The sequence below is a fragment of the Coregonus lavaretus genome, assembly GCF_964263955.1.
Source record: "Coregonus lavaretus genome assembly, chromosome: 31".
Taxonomy (NCBI): Eukaryota; Metazoa; Chordata; class Actinopteri; order Salmoniformes; family Salmonidae; genus Coregonus; species Coregonus lavaretus.
This window is the reverse complement of record NC_140018.1, coordinates 38,050,637-38,065,965: the sequence shown is the minus strand read 5'-3', so window position 1 is coordinate 38,065,965 and position 15,329 is coordinate 38,050,637. Positions and strand designations below refer to the sequence as shown.

The window sequence follows — 15,329 nt, the reverse complement described above, 5'->3', positions numbered from 1 at the left end:
CACAAGATAGCATACACAGTTGTTGTTGTGTAGTCTCATTCACATTCACAAACCTTCCACATATTAAAAGCACATAATTTATGGTAAACTTAAAGTGAACCATGTGTTTCTCAAGTTGGTTTTCAGGCCGCAAAGTGTACTCTGTCATAAACCATTTATAATCGATTTGTAAATAGTTTGTTAATCATTTATTAATCATTACTCCCACATTTGTAAAGATAATTATACACACATGTTTAAACAATTATAAAATGTACTTTGATTATGACTTCTATGTAGGTGGTGCTGTTGGAGGTGGTTATTCCCAAGTCTTTCCTATGGAAGAGGTATAGCACTTTCTATTCCTCCCTTAGATACATCTATGGTCACATTTGAGTGCAGTCTTTCAATTTGTTCTACCTCACTGATTCCAGGTCAGTCTCCACCTCACCAGTGACACACAGGCTGTCATGGCAGCCAGTAGCCTGGTGGTGGACACCATCAATGCACGTGTGTTATCCGAGTCAACACAGTCAGATAAGGTAATAAAAAACAATATAACATTAGTCCCAATATTATTTGGTCTCTCCATTTCAAAATCCTATTTCAACTGTTCTTTACTTTGTTTACTAGGAAATGATGTGGTATGTGAGCTTTCTGTTACTTCCAAAACAAAACTTGGTAACTACATGATTTAATATTACATGTAACAGTGCTCCTTCACATTACTCACACAACAAACGTTTTATTTTATTTTATTATAAAATCGTCTTCAGAAAGTATTCACACCCCTTGACTTTTTACACGTTTTGTTATGTTACAAAGTGGGATTAAAATTGATTTAATTGTCATTTTTTGTCAATGATCCACACACAATAATCTGTAATGTCAAAGTGGAAGAACAATTATATGATTTAAAACAATTTTATAAAAATTACAACACTAATATATCTTGATTAGATACAGTTGATGTCAGAAGTTTACATACACCTTAGCCAAATGCATTTAAACTGGAAAAAAATTGTGTTTGACCAGATACAATGCTATTTGACTGTAAACAAATTGACAACAAACTTTCAGCATGCTTATAGAGATGGCCATTCAACAAGCACTTACACAAATGACTGATGATTGGCTGAGAGAAATTGATGATAAAAGGATTATGGGGGCTGTTTTGTTAGACTTCAGTGCGGCTTTTGACATTATCGATTATAGTCTGCTGCTGGAGAAACATATGTGTTATGGCTTTCCACCCCTTCCTATAATGTGGATAAAGAGTTACTTGTCTAACAGAACACAGAGGGTGTTCTTTAATGGAAGCCTCTCAAACATAATCCAGGTAGAATCAGGAATTCCCAAGGGAAGCTGTCTAGGCCCCTTGCTTTTTTCCGTCTTTACTAACGACATGCCACTGGCTTTGAGTAAAGCCAGTGTGTCTATGTATGCGGATGACACAACAATATAGACGTCAGCTACTACAGCAACTGAAATAACTGCAATGCTTAACAAAGAGTTGCAGTTAGTTTCGGAATGGGTGGCAAGGAATAAGTTAGTCCTGAATATTTCCAAAACTAAAAGCATTGTATTTGTGTAAAATCATTCACTAAACCCTAAACCTCAACTACATCTTGTAAGGAATAATGTGGAAATTGAGCAAGTTGAGGAGACTAAACTGCTTGGAGTAACCCTGGAATGTAGACTGTCATGGTCAAAGCATATTGATACTACAGTAGCTAAGATGGGGAGAAGTACACTACCGTTCAAAAGTTTGGGGTCACTTAGAAATGTCTTTATTTTTTAAATAAAAGCATTTTTTTTGTTCATTAAAATAACATCAAATTGATCAGAAATACAGTGTAGACATTGTTCATGTTGTAAATGGCTATTGAGCTGGAAACGGCTGATTTTTAATGGAATATCTACCTAGGCGTACAGAGGCCCGTTATCAGCAACCATCAGTCCTGTGTTCCAGTCTCAACGTCAACAGTGAAGAGGCGACTCCAGGACGCTGACCTTCTAGTAAGAGTTGCAAGGAAAAAGCCATATCTCAGACTGGCCAATAAAAAGAAAAGATTAAGATGGGCAGTCTGAGATATGGCTTTTCTTTGCAACTCTGCCTAGAAGGTCAGCATCCCGGAGTCGCCTCTTCAATGTTGACATTGAGACTGGTGTTTTGCGGGTACTATTTAACGAAGCTGCCAGTTGAGGACCTGTGAGGCGCCTGTTTCTCAAAGTAGACACTCTAATGTATTTGTCCTCTTGCTCAGTTGTGCACCGGGGCCTCCCACTCTTCTTTCTATTCTGGTTAGAGCCAGTTTGCGCTGTTCTGTGAAGGGAGTAGTACACAGCGTTGTACGAGATCTTCAGTTTCTTGGCAATTTGTTGCATGGAATAGCCTTCATTTCTCAGAACAAGAATAGACTGACGAGTTTCACAAGAAAGTTATTTGTTTCTGGCCATTTTGAGCCTGTAATCAAACCGACAAATGCTGATGCTCCAGATACTCAACTAGTCTCAAGAAGGACTGTTTTATTGCTTCTTTAATCAGCACAACAGTTTAATCCTAGTAATCACCACTTTATTTTAAGAATGTGAAATGTCAGAATAATAGTATAGAGAATTATTTATTTCAGCTTTTTTTTCTTTAATCACATTCCCAGTGGGGTCAGAAGTTTGCATACACTCAATTAGTATTTGGTAACATTGCCTTTAAATTGTTTAACTTGGGTCAAACATTTCAGGTAGCCTTCCACAAGCTTCCTACAATAAGTTGGGTGAATTTTGGCCCATTCCTCCTGACAGAGCTGGTGTAACTGAGTCAGGTTTGTAGGCCTCCTTGCTCGCACACGCTTTTTCAGTTCTGCCCACACATTTTCTGGAGGATTGAGTTCAGGGCTTTGTGATGGCCACTCCAATACTTTGACTTTGTTGTCCTTAAGCCATTTTGCCACAACTTTGGAAGTATGCTTGGGGTCATTGTCCATTTGGAAGACCCATTTGCGACCAAACATTAACTTCCTGACTGATGTCTTGAGACGTTGCTTCAATATATCCACATAACTTTCCTTCCTCATGATGTCATCTGTTTTGTGAAGTGCACCAGTCCCTCCTGCAGCAAAGCACCCCCACAGCATGATGCTGCCACCCCCGTGCTTCACGGTTGGGATGGTGTTGTTCTGCTTGCAAGCCACACCCTTTTTCCTCCAAATATAACAATGGTCATTAAGGCCAGACAGTTCTATGTTTCTATCATCAGATCATAGGTCATTTCTCCAAACAGTACGATCTTTGTCCCCATGTTCAGTTGCAAACCGTAGTCTGGCTTTTTTATGTTGGTTTTGGAGCAGTGGCTTCTTCCTTGCTGAGCGGCCTTTCAGGTTATGTCGATATAGGACTCGTTTTACTATGGATATAGATACTTTTGTACCTGTTTCCTCCAGCATCTTCACAAGGTCCTTTGCTGTTGTTCTGGGATTAATTTACACTTTTTGCACCAAATACGTTCATCTCTAGGAGACAGAACACATCTCCTTCCTGAGTGGTATGACGGCTGCGTGGTCCCATGGTGTTTATACTTGCATACTATTGTTTGTACAAATGCACATGGTACCTTCAGGCGTTTGGAAATTGCTCCCAAGGATCAACCAGACTTTTTTCTGAGTTCTTGGCTGTTTCTTTTGATTTTCCCATGATGTCAAGCAAAGAGGCACTGAGTTTGAAGGTAGGCCTTGAAATACATCCACAGGTACACCTCCAATTGACTCAAATGATGTCAATTAGCCTATCAGAAGCTTCTAAAGCCATGACATTATTTTCTGGAATTTTTCAAGCTGTTTAAAGGCACAGTCAACTTAGTGTATGTAAACTTCTGACCCACTGGAATTGTGATACAGTGAATTATAAGTGAAATAATCTGTCTGTAAACAATTGTTGGAAAAATTACTTGTGTCATACACAAAGTAGATGTCCTAACCAACTTGACAAAACTATAGTTTGTTAACTAGACACTCCAACCTAAGTGTATGTAAACTTCCGACTTCAACTGTGAGCATTCAACCCCCTGAGTCAATACTCGGCTCCCGAGTGGCGCAGCGGTCTAAGGCACTGCATCTCAGTGCTTGAGCCGTCACTACAGACTCCTGGTTCGATTCCAGGCTGTATCACAACCGGCTGTGATTGGGAGTCCCATAGGGCTCACAATTGTCCCACAGTTGGGCCAGCGACGTCCGTGTTTGGTTGTGTAGGCCGTCATTGTAAATGAGAATTTCGTTCTTAACTGACTTGCCTTGTTAAATAAAGGTAAAATAAATAAATAAACATGTTAGAATCCCCTTTTGCAGTGATTACAGCTGTGAGTGTTTTTGGGTAAGTCTCTAAGAGCTTTGCTTACCTGGATTGTACAATATTTGCCCATTATTCTTATCAAAACTCTTCAAGCTCTGTAAGTTGGTTGTTGATCATTGCTAGACAGCCATTTTTATGTCTTGCCATAGAATTTCAAGCCGATTTAAGTCCAAACTTGAACTAGGACACTCAGGAACATTCAATGTCGTCTTGGTAAGCAACTCCAGTGTATATTTGTCCTTGTGTTATTATCCTGCTGAAAGGTGAATTTGTCTCCCAGTGTCTGTTGGAAAGCAGACTGAACCAGGTTTTACTCTAGGATTTTCCTTGTGCTTAGCTCTATTATGTTTATTTTTATCCTAAATAACTCCCTGCTCCTTGCAGATGACAAGCATACCTATAACATGATGCAGCCACCACAATGCTTGAAAATACAGTGGGGGAAAAAAGTATTTAGTCATCCACCAATTGTGCAAGTTCTCCCACTTAAAATGATGAGAGAGGCCTGTAATTTTCATCATAGGTACACGTCAACTATGACAGACAAATTGAGAAAAAAAAATCCAGAAAATCACATTGTGTCACGATCGTTTAAGGATGCGGACCAAGGCGCAGCGTGATAAACGTACATGTTTTATTTTAGTACACCACACGAACAAAAAACAACAAACGATACGTGAAGTCCTAGGTTAATACACAAACCTTTCGGATCAAGATCCCACAAAACTATAGTGCCAACAGGCTGCCTAAGTATGTTCCCCAATCAGAGACAACGAGCTACAGCTGTCTCTGATTGGGAACCACACTGGCCAACATAGATATAGAACGATCTAGAACAGAAACCTAGAAAACAAAACATAGAAAATCCACACCCTGGCTCAACATTTAAGAGTCCCCAGAGCCAGGGCGTGACACATTGTAGGACTTTGAATGAATTTATTTGCAAATTATGGTGGAAAATAAGTATTTGGTCACCTACAAACAAGCAAGATTTCTGGCTCTCACAGACCTGTAACTTCTTCTTTAAGAGGCTCCTCTGTCCTCCACTCGTTACCTGTATTAATGGCACCTGTTTGAACTTGTTATCAGTATAAAAGACACCTGTCCACAACCTCAAACAGTCACACTCCAAACTCCACTATGGCCAAGACCAAAGAGCTGTCAGAGGACACCAGAAACAAAATTGTAGACCTGCACCAGGCTGGGAAGACTGAATCTGCAATAGGTAAGCAGCTTGGTTTGAAGAAATCAACTGTGGGAGCAATTATTAGGAAATGGAAGGCATACAAGACCACTGATAATCTCCCTCGATCTGGGGCTCCACGCAAGATCTCACCCCGTGGGGTCAAAATGATCACAAGAACGGTGAGCAAAAATCCCAGAACCACACGGGGGGACCTAGTGAATGACCTGCAGAGAGCTGGGACCAAAGTAACAAAGCCTACCATCAGTAACACACTACGCCGCCAGGGACTCAAATCCTGCAGTGCCAGACGTGTCCCCCTGCTTAAGCCAGTACATGTCCAGGCCCGTCTAAAGTTTGCTAGAGTGCATTTGGATGATCCAGAAGAGGATTGGGAGAATGTCATATGGTCAAAATAGAACTTTTTGGTAAAAACTCAACTTGTCGTGTTTGGAGGACAAAGAATGCTGAGTTGCATCCAAAGAACACCATACCTACTGTGAAGCATGGGGGTGGAAACATCATGCTTTGGGGCTGTTTTTCTGCAAAGGGACCAGGACGACTGATCCGTGTAAAGGAAAGAATGAATGGGGCCATGTATCGTGAGATTTGGAGTGAAAACCTCCTTCCATCAGCAAGGGCATTTAAGATGAAACATGGCTGGGTCTTTCAGCATGACAATTATCCCAAACACACCGCCCGGGCAACGAAGGAGTGGCTTCGTAAGAAGCATTTCAAGGTCCTGGAGTGGCCTAGCCAGTCTTCAGATCTCAACCCCATAGAAAATCTTTGGAGGGAGTTGAAAGTCCGTGTTGCCCAGCGACAGCCCCAAAACATCACTGCTCTAGAGGAGATCTGCATGGAGGAATGGGCCACAATACCAGCAACAGTGTGTGAAAACCTTTTAAAGACTTACAGAAAACGTTTGACCTGTGTCATTGCCAACGAAGGGTATATAACAAAGTATTGAGAAACTTTTGTTATTGACCAAATACTTATTTTCCACCATAATTTGCAAATAAATTCATTAAAAATCCTACAATGTGATTTTCTGGATTTTTTTTTCTCATTTTGTCTGTCATAGTTGACGTGTACCTATGATGAAAATTACAGGCCTCTCTCATCTTTTTAAGTGGGAGAACTTGCACAATTGGTGGCTGACTAAATACTTGTTTCCCCACTGTATGAAGAGTGGTACTCATGAATGCGTTGTGTTGGATTTGCCCCAAACATAACGCTTTGTATTCAGGACAAAAAGTTAATGTCTTTGCCACATTTTTTGCATTATTACTTTAGTGCCATATTGCAAACAGGATCCATGTTTTGGAAGAATGTTACAGGCTTCCTTCTTTTCACTCTGTGAATTAGGTTAGTATTGTGGAATAACTACAATGTTGTTGATTCATCCTCAGTTTTCTCCTCTCATTGGCCTCATGGTGAAATCTCTGAGCGGTTTCCTTCCTCTCCGGCAACTGAGTTAGGAATTATATTGATACACCATCCAAAGTGTAATTGATAACGTCACCATGATCTAGATACAGTGAGGGAAAAAAGTATTTGATCCCCTGCTGATTTTGTACGTTTAACCATTGACAAAGAAATTATCAGTCTATAATTTTAATGGTAGGTTTATTTGAACAGTGAGAGACAGAATAACAACAAAAAAATCCAGAAAACGCATGTCAAAAATGTTATGAATTGATTTGCATTTTAATGAGGGAAATAAGTATTTTACCCCCTCTCAATCTGAAAGATTTCTGGCTCCCAGGTGTCTTTTATACAGGTAACGAGCTGAGATTAGGAGCACACTCTTAAAGGGAGTGCTCCTAATCTCAGTTTGTTACCTGTATAAAAGACACCTGTCCACAAAAAGCAATCAATTAATCAGATTCCAAACTCTCCACCATGGCCAAGACCAAAGAGCTCTCCAAGGATGTCAGGGACAAAATTGTAGACCTACACAAGGCTGGAATGGCCTACAAGACCATCGCCAAGCAGCTTGGTGAGAAGGTGACAACAGTTGGTGCGATTATTCGCAAATGGTAGAAACACAAAATAACTGTCAATCTCCCTCGGCCTTTGGCTCCATGCAAGATCTCACCTCGTGGAGTTGCAATGATCATGAGAACGGTGAGGAATCAGCCCAGAACTACACGGGAGGATCTTGTCAATGATCTCAAGGCAGCTGGGACCATAGTCACCAAGAAAACAATTGGGAACACATTACGCGTGAATGACTGAAATCCTGCAGCGCCCGTAAGGTCCCCCTGCTCAAGAAAACACATATACAGGGCCGTCTGAAGTTTGCCAATGAACATCTGAATGATTCAGAGGAGAACTGGGTGAAAGTGTTGTGGTCAGATGAGACCAAAATGGATCTCTTTGGCATCAACTCAACTCGCCGTGTTTGGAGGAGGAGGAATGCTGCCTATGACCCCAAGAACACCATCCCCACCGTCAAACATGGAGGTGGAAACATTTCGCTTTGGGGGTGTTTTTCTGCTAAGGGGACAGGACAACTTCACTGCATCAAATGGACGTTGGACGGGGCGATGTACCGTCAAATCTTGGGTGAGAACCTCCTTCCCTCAGCCAGGGCATTGAAAATGGGTCGTGGATGGGTATTCCAGCATGACAATGACCCAAAACACACAGCCAAGGCAACAAAGGAGTGGCTCTAGAAGAAGCACATTAAGGTCCTGGAGTGGCCTAGCCAGTCTCCAGACCTTAATCCCATAGAAATTCTGTGGAGGGAGCTGAAGTTTCGAGTTGCCAAACATCAGCCTCGAAACCTTAATGACTTGGAGAAGATCTGCAAAGAGGAGTGGGACAAAATCCCTCCTGAGATGTGTGCAAACCTGGAGGCCAACTACAAGAAACGTCTGACCTCTGTGATTGTCAACAAGGGTTTTGCCACCAAGTACTAAGTCATGTTTTACAGAGGGGTCAAATATTTATTTCCCTCATTAAAATGCAAATCAATTTATAACATTTTTGACATGCGTTTTTCTGGATTTTTTTGTTGTTATTCTGTCTCTCACTGTTCAAATAAACCTACCATTAAAATTGTAGACTGATCATTTCTTTGTCAGTGGACAAACGTACAAAATCAGCAGGGGATCAAATACTTTTTTCCCTCACTGTATTCAGTCTGCTCTTATTTATTTTCACCAATCTACCAATAGGTGCCCTTCTTTGCGAGGCATTGGAAAACCTCCCTGGTCTTTGTGGTTAAATCTGTGCTTAAAATTCACTTCTCGACTGAGGGACCTTAAAGATAATTGTATGTGTGTAGTACAGAGATGGGGTAGTCATAAAAAAATCATGTTACCACTAATATTGCACACAGAGTGAGTCCATGCATCTTATTATGTGACTTGTTAAGCAAATTGTTACTCCTGTACTTATTTAGGCATGTCATAACAAAGGTGTTGAATACTTATTGACTCAAGACATTTCAGCTTAATTTTTTTAATAATTTGAATAAAATAAAATCCCTTTTATTAATTTGTAAACATTTCAAAAAACTAAAATCCACTGACATTATTGGGTATTGTATTGTCTAGATCAGTGACACGAATTTCAATTGAATCCATTTTAAATTCATGCTTCAACACAACAAAATGTGGAAAAAGTCAAGGGGTGTGAATACTTTCTAAAGGCACTTTATATACAAGATGAGTAGCAGATTGTAAAACAAAAACGTATTGCAGAGAAACAACTATATGAGGAGGAATGTCTTTGAATGAAGTTTTGTGTAATTCATTACCCTGCCCGTATAGGCTCTATTTGATGGGCTGGTGCCACTGAGGGAGGGTCACAGGAAGTTCTCCCTGTCCCAACTCAATAGGCTGAAGGCAAGTGGAATATCTTCCTCTCTTTATTGATGTGGTTATTACAAAGTATTGTTTTAAAGCAGACATCTCAAAGTAAATTTTCCTAAGGGGCCATTTCTGTAAAGACAAATGTGACCGACCGCCTTGATTCGGTCTTATGTAGCAAAATTTGAAATTGTGTTTTTTACATTGGATAAAAGCGGAGACACAGAGCTACAAAATGGTATATCATACACTGCATTTAAGGGAACAATGGGAAAGTAATTCTGCTTTGAAAGTCGATAAACTTGTAATTTCACTTTTGAGAAAATGGCCTTACTGGTAAAATGGTACCTACTGAAGAGCCCTTCTTTGTCTACACCCATTCAGCATCGTTCACTCCCTCTTAAGCTTTAGCCCCACCCATCTCTTTCACTCTCGGAGCGTTCAAAGCGCATACTTGATGCTCTGGTCGATGATTAGGGTTGATCCGAGCGTTCTGACCTCACAACGGCAGTCAAGCACCAAGATAACTGGCTAACATTGGCTAGCTTGCTAGATACTTCCAGACACAAAATTGTTATTATGGTTAATTGTTTACCTCTGGATAACATGAAAAAAAAATGGTCAGAGAACACCCCGCCCTAGCAGAGCTGGTTAGGCTATTTTCATGTTATCCAGAGCGTTGGTGACTAACTGTGCTGCTGGCAACAATTTGATTATGCTTTTTTGCCGACGTTTACTGACACCGGCCATATTCAACGAGTGTTGTGCGTTCGTAAATTAATCAGTTATTCTGCGCTCTGGCATACTCACACTGAATTTACAAATGCACCCGAAATGGTTACACGCATAGTGGAGTCTTTTGTTAAGATGTGTATCTAGCTAGGTAAACAATGAACCATAATCCCAACTCATGACGTTACTACCCTGCATGAATTTGCAGGTAGCTAACCAACCGGGTTGAAGGTTAGCTAGCTAACATTAGGCTCTAACTAGCCAAGCAAAACCAAGCTAAACAATGAACCATAATCCCAACTCAAGACTTACTACCCTGCATGAATCTGCAGGTAGCTTCCAACCAGGTTCAATGTTAGCAAGCAAATGGCTCTGAGATACGAATATTAAGATCATACACGTAACGCTAGCTAGCATGCCAGCCAGCTAATGTTATCTAACTAGCTAACAGTACACTTTAAGTTGAAATGAAACTACTTTCTGTCAAAATTAGAAACATGTAATATCTGAAAATGTATCTTACATCTTACAAATACATCATGCATGATGGACGCGTCTCCCTGTCACGGATGCCATGGTTGCCCTTAGGTTGAAGATGTATTCCGGAGACAGGTGTTTTCTCTATTTAGCTATCATACTCTAATTCCACTGATTTCAAAACTTGATCCTCCTGGCGTAGCAGTGCGGTCGTGTTCCCTTGTGTGTCCATGTAAATAGCCTGTTTTTTGTATTTTTTTGTATTTTACGTATATATTTCCCTATCACACTTTTCATCCTTCTACTAAATATACTTTCCTGCAACCGCCTCACACAATGTGGAACGGATTCTATTATTTACTCACCTTTATCTAGAATCTCCAGTTGAAACTAGCCAGCCAGCTAACTAGCTACTTGCTATTAGCCACCGTTAGCGTTTTTCTTCCAGAACATCGGATTTTCTGCCGGAATAACTGAATCACTGGACCTTAATACCAGATTGCAACTAGCTAGCTGCAACCGAATGGATGTCGAATGGATGTTGCTGTAGGCTAATCACCACTGCCCCCGAAGCAAGCACCAGTTAGCCTTGAGCTAGCCTCTGTCTACCGGATGGGAGTAGCCAGCTAACCAGCTAACTAGCTACTTGCTATTAGCCACCGTTACACCATTGTCCGTGGCCTGCACTACCTACCAGCCAGCTCTAGCCTGGACTATTATCGTCCAGTCTGCACTGTCTGCACAGCGCATTATCGATCCAGAACATATCGGATTTTCTGCCGGAATCACTGCATCACTGGACCTTTAACACTGGATAATCGCAACTAGCTAGCTGCAACCAAATGAACGTTGTTGTTGGCTAATCAGCCTTGAGCTAGCATTGAGTCAGGCACATATCCCGGCTATCTACCTCTCTGTCAACCGGACGGGACCTCCTAGAGTCAATACACGGAGCCCCGCCGATCCATCACGACTGGTCTGCCGACGTAATCGTCTGTGGTTTCAACAGGCTTCCCGTTGCGACGACCACGAAGATCCATCTGTTAGTCCCGGCCCGCTAGCACACGCAAACAACAGCTGTGCTTCCTGCTCGCTGTGCTGTAGCACCAATTCGAACTGCTCTCGGACTCACATATTGCTGTTCACTGGACCTTATGATCACTCAGCTGCACAGCTGATGCCTGCTGGACTGTTCCTTTACACGGTACCCTGTCCTGTTTATCTGTTTAGCCTAAGCCCAAACTTTATCGCCATTACCACCTGTGATTGCTTTATGCCTCTCTCCCATGTCAATATGCCTTGCCTATTGTCACGAATTCCGCCGAGACTGCTCCTCCTCCTTGTTCGGGCAGGCTTCGGCGTTCGTCGTCCCCGGAGTACTAGCTGCTACCGCTTGATGTTCTCTATGTTTGTTTGGTTTTGTCTTGTTGGTGCACCTGTGTCGTATTATGTATTGATTATGTCACCTATAAGTTTCCTTTGGTTTTGTTTGCAGTTGTGTGTCGTTGTACACCTGTCCGTTGGTGTATGTGTATCGTTTTCTTGTTGTTAGTGTTTTATGCACCGTTTGCGTAATCGCTCGCCTCCTGTGTTTTGAGGCCCGTAATTTTGTATTTGTCTTTGTGACAATTAAAGTCGGTTCGACTAAGCTTCTGTGTCCTGCGCCTGACTCCAACATCGCATCCACATCAGCCCTTGACAGAACGACACACCATACATGGAGTCAGCAGGAGCAGCGGCGGCGACCGATTTGCTGGAGGATCGGGTCAGCTGCCAGGACGCCCAGATCCAGCAACTCGGCTCCGCCATGCAGGAGGTAATGAACACCCTGCGCCGATGGGAAAGGGGAGGCGTGCCCTCACCTCCTCCTACATTACCACCACCATCGGCCAGCCCCACCAGACAAGCTCCGGAATCCAGTGGGATTCGGCTCTCGCTCCCGAGGGCGTATGATGGCACCGCAGCCGGGTGTCAGGGGTTCCTCCTTCAGGTGGAACTCTACCTGGCCACCATACACCCGGCGCCCTCGGGATAAGAGATCGTTTCCGCCCTCATCTCCTGTCTCTCCGGCAAGGCGTTGGAGTGGGCCAACGCCGAATGGAGGGGAATAGACGCCGCCACCATTAGCTACGCTGAGTTCTCCCGCCGCTTCAGGGCTGTTTTCGATCACCCTCCTGAGGGTAAAGCGGCGGGGGAGCGTCTGTTCCACCTCCGACAGGGGAAGAGGAGCGCACAGGAGTTCGCCCTGGATTTCCGGACTCTAGCGGCGGATGCGGGGTGGAATGAGAGGGCCCTCATTGACCACTATCGTGTAGCCTGCGTGAGGACATTCGTCGAGAGCTGTCCTGCAGGGACACCAATCTGTCCTTCGACCAGCTAGTGGACATGTCCATCCGTCTGGATACCCTGCTGGCCACCCGCGGACGTCCCGAGATGGGGCCGTCCATTCCATCCTCCAGCACCTCCGAGCCGAGCCCTATGGAGCTCGGGGGTGCTGGCGCTAGAGAGAGAAGGAGAGAGAACCCGAGGGGGGCCATCCCCTGCACCAGCTGTGGCTGTGGAGGACACACTGCGGCTAGGTGCTGGGGAGGGTCTCCAGGGAATCGGGGCAACAGGCCGCGCACTGGGGAGTCATTTCAGGTGAGTAGGCGCCCCACTCACCCAGAGCTCTCTGTTGTTCACTTGTGTATACCTGTGGTATTTCCTCAGGTTGCATCTCATTCCCAGCATAAGGCGCTAGTCGATTCAGGCGCAGCTGGGAATTTTTTTGATCTGAAATTTTGTTCTAAGTTAGGGATTCCCCTCCTGCCCGTTGATCATTACGCGGAGCATGTTTTTTCACAAAACTGGACCTCAGGAGCGCTTATAACTTGGTGCGCATTAGGGAGGGAGACGAATGGAAGACGGCATTTAGTTACACCTCAGGTCATTATGAGTATCTTGTCATGCCAGACGGGTTAATCAATGCTCCTTCAGTCTTCCAATCCTTTGTGGACGAGATCTTCCGGGACCTGCATGGGCAGGGAGTGGTAGTGTACATTGACGACATCCTAGTGTACTCTGCTACACGAGCAGAGCATGTAGCCCTGGTGCGCCGAGTGTTGGGTAGGCTGTTGGAGCATGACTTGTATGTCAAGGCAGAGAAATGTCTGTTTTTCCAGGAGTCCATCTCCATCTTGGGTCATCGGTTGTCCGCGTCAGGGGTGAAGATGGAGATTGACCGTGTGTCAGCCGTGCGTAACTGGCAAACCCCAACCACTGTTAAAGAGGTGCAGCAGTTTTTGCCAATTACTACCGGAGGTTTATCCGGGGTTTTGGACAGGTGGCAGCTCCCATTACTTCCCTGCTGAAGGGGGGCCCGGTGCGTTTGCAGTGGTCGGCTGAAGCGGACAGGACGTTCCAGGTAGAGGTGGACGCGTCAGAGGCCGGTATTGGGGCAGTACTGTCACAACGCTCCGGCACGCCTCCTAAGCTCCGTCCCTGCGCTTTTTTTTCTAAAAAGCTCAGCCCGGTGGAACGTAATTATGACGTAGGGGACAGGGAGCTGTTAGCCGTGGTTCAAGCCCTAAAGGTGTGGAGGCATTGGCTTGAGGGGGCTCAACACCCTTTTCTCATTCTGACTGACCATCGTAACCTGGAGTACATCCGGGCAGCTAGGAGATTGAACCCTCGTCAGGCTAGGTGGAACATGTTTCTGACCCGGTTCATTTTTAAGATCACTTACATCCCAGGGTCCCAGAACGGTAAGGCAGACACCCTGTCCCGGCGGTATGACACAGAGGAGAGGTCCATTGAGCCCACTCCCATACTGCCGGAGTCTTGTCTGGTGGCACCGGTGGTATGGGAGGTCGATGCGGAAATTGAGCGGGCGTTACGCACCGACCCTACTCCCCCAGAGTGTCCAGCGGGTCGGACGTACGTGCCGCTCGAGGTCCGTGATCATCTCATTTATTGGGCTCATATGTCACCCTCCTCTGGACATCCAGGTATTGGCCTGACAGTGCACTGCCTTAGTGTTAAGTACTGGTGGCCAACATTGGCTAGGGACGTGAGGGTTTATGTCTCCTCTTGCTCGGTGTGCGGCGCCCAGGGGGAAGTTACAACCCCTGCCCGTTCCACAACGGTCGTGGTTTCACCTCTCGGTGGACTTTGTCACGGACCTTCCCCCCTCTCAGGGGAATACCACTATTCTGGTCGTTGTGGATCGGTTCTCTAAGGCATGTCGTCTCATTCCAATGCCGGGTCTCCCTACTGCCCTACAGAACGCTGAGGCTTTGTTCACCCATGTCTTCCAGCACTACGGGGTTCCCGAGGATATAGTGTCTGATCGGGGTCCCCAATTCACCTCTAGAGTCTGGAGGGCGTTCATGGAACGCTTGGGGGTCTCGGTTAGCCTTACCTCGGGTTACCACCCTGAGAGTAATGGGCAGGTGGAGAGAGTGAACCAGGATGTGGGTAGGTTTCTGAGATCCCTATTGCCAGGGCCGGCTGGAGGAGTGGTCGGGGTATATCCCCTGGGCAGAGATGGCACAGAACTCTCTGCGCCATTCCTCTACTAACCTGACCCCTTTTCAGTGTGTGTTAGGGTATCAGCCGGTTCTGGCACCATGGCATCAGAGCCAGATCGAGGCTCCTGCGGTGGATGAGTGGTTTCGGGGCTCGGAGGAGACGTGGAACGCTGCACACGTCCATCTGCAGCGGGCCATCCGCAGGCAGAAGGCGAGCGCCGATCTCCACCGCAGTGAGGGTCCAGTATACGCCCCTGGAGATCGAGTCTGGCTCTCGACTCGAAA

The 15,329-nt window shown here is 44.7% G+C and overlaps 1 protein-coding gene across 1 annotated transcript in view; it reads left to right on the top strand.

Moving 5' to 3' along the window:
- Positions 1-15,329, top strand: part of LOC311107072 (C-1-tetrahydrofolate synthase, cytoplasmic-like) — a 103,140-nt gene that overhangs the window by 15,505 nt on the left and 72,306 nt on the right. The window contains exons 14-16 of the mRNA XM_084149532.1: positions 280-326; positions 414-521; positions 9,289-9,363. Coding sequence (XP_084005658.1) covers positions 280-326; positions 414-521; positions 9,289-9,363 — 230 coding nt within the window. The remainder of the gene's footprint in view (positions 1-279; positions 327-413; positions 522-9,288; positions 9,364-15,329) is intronic.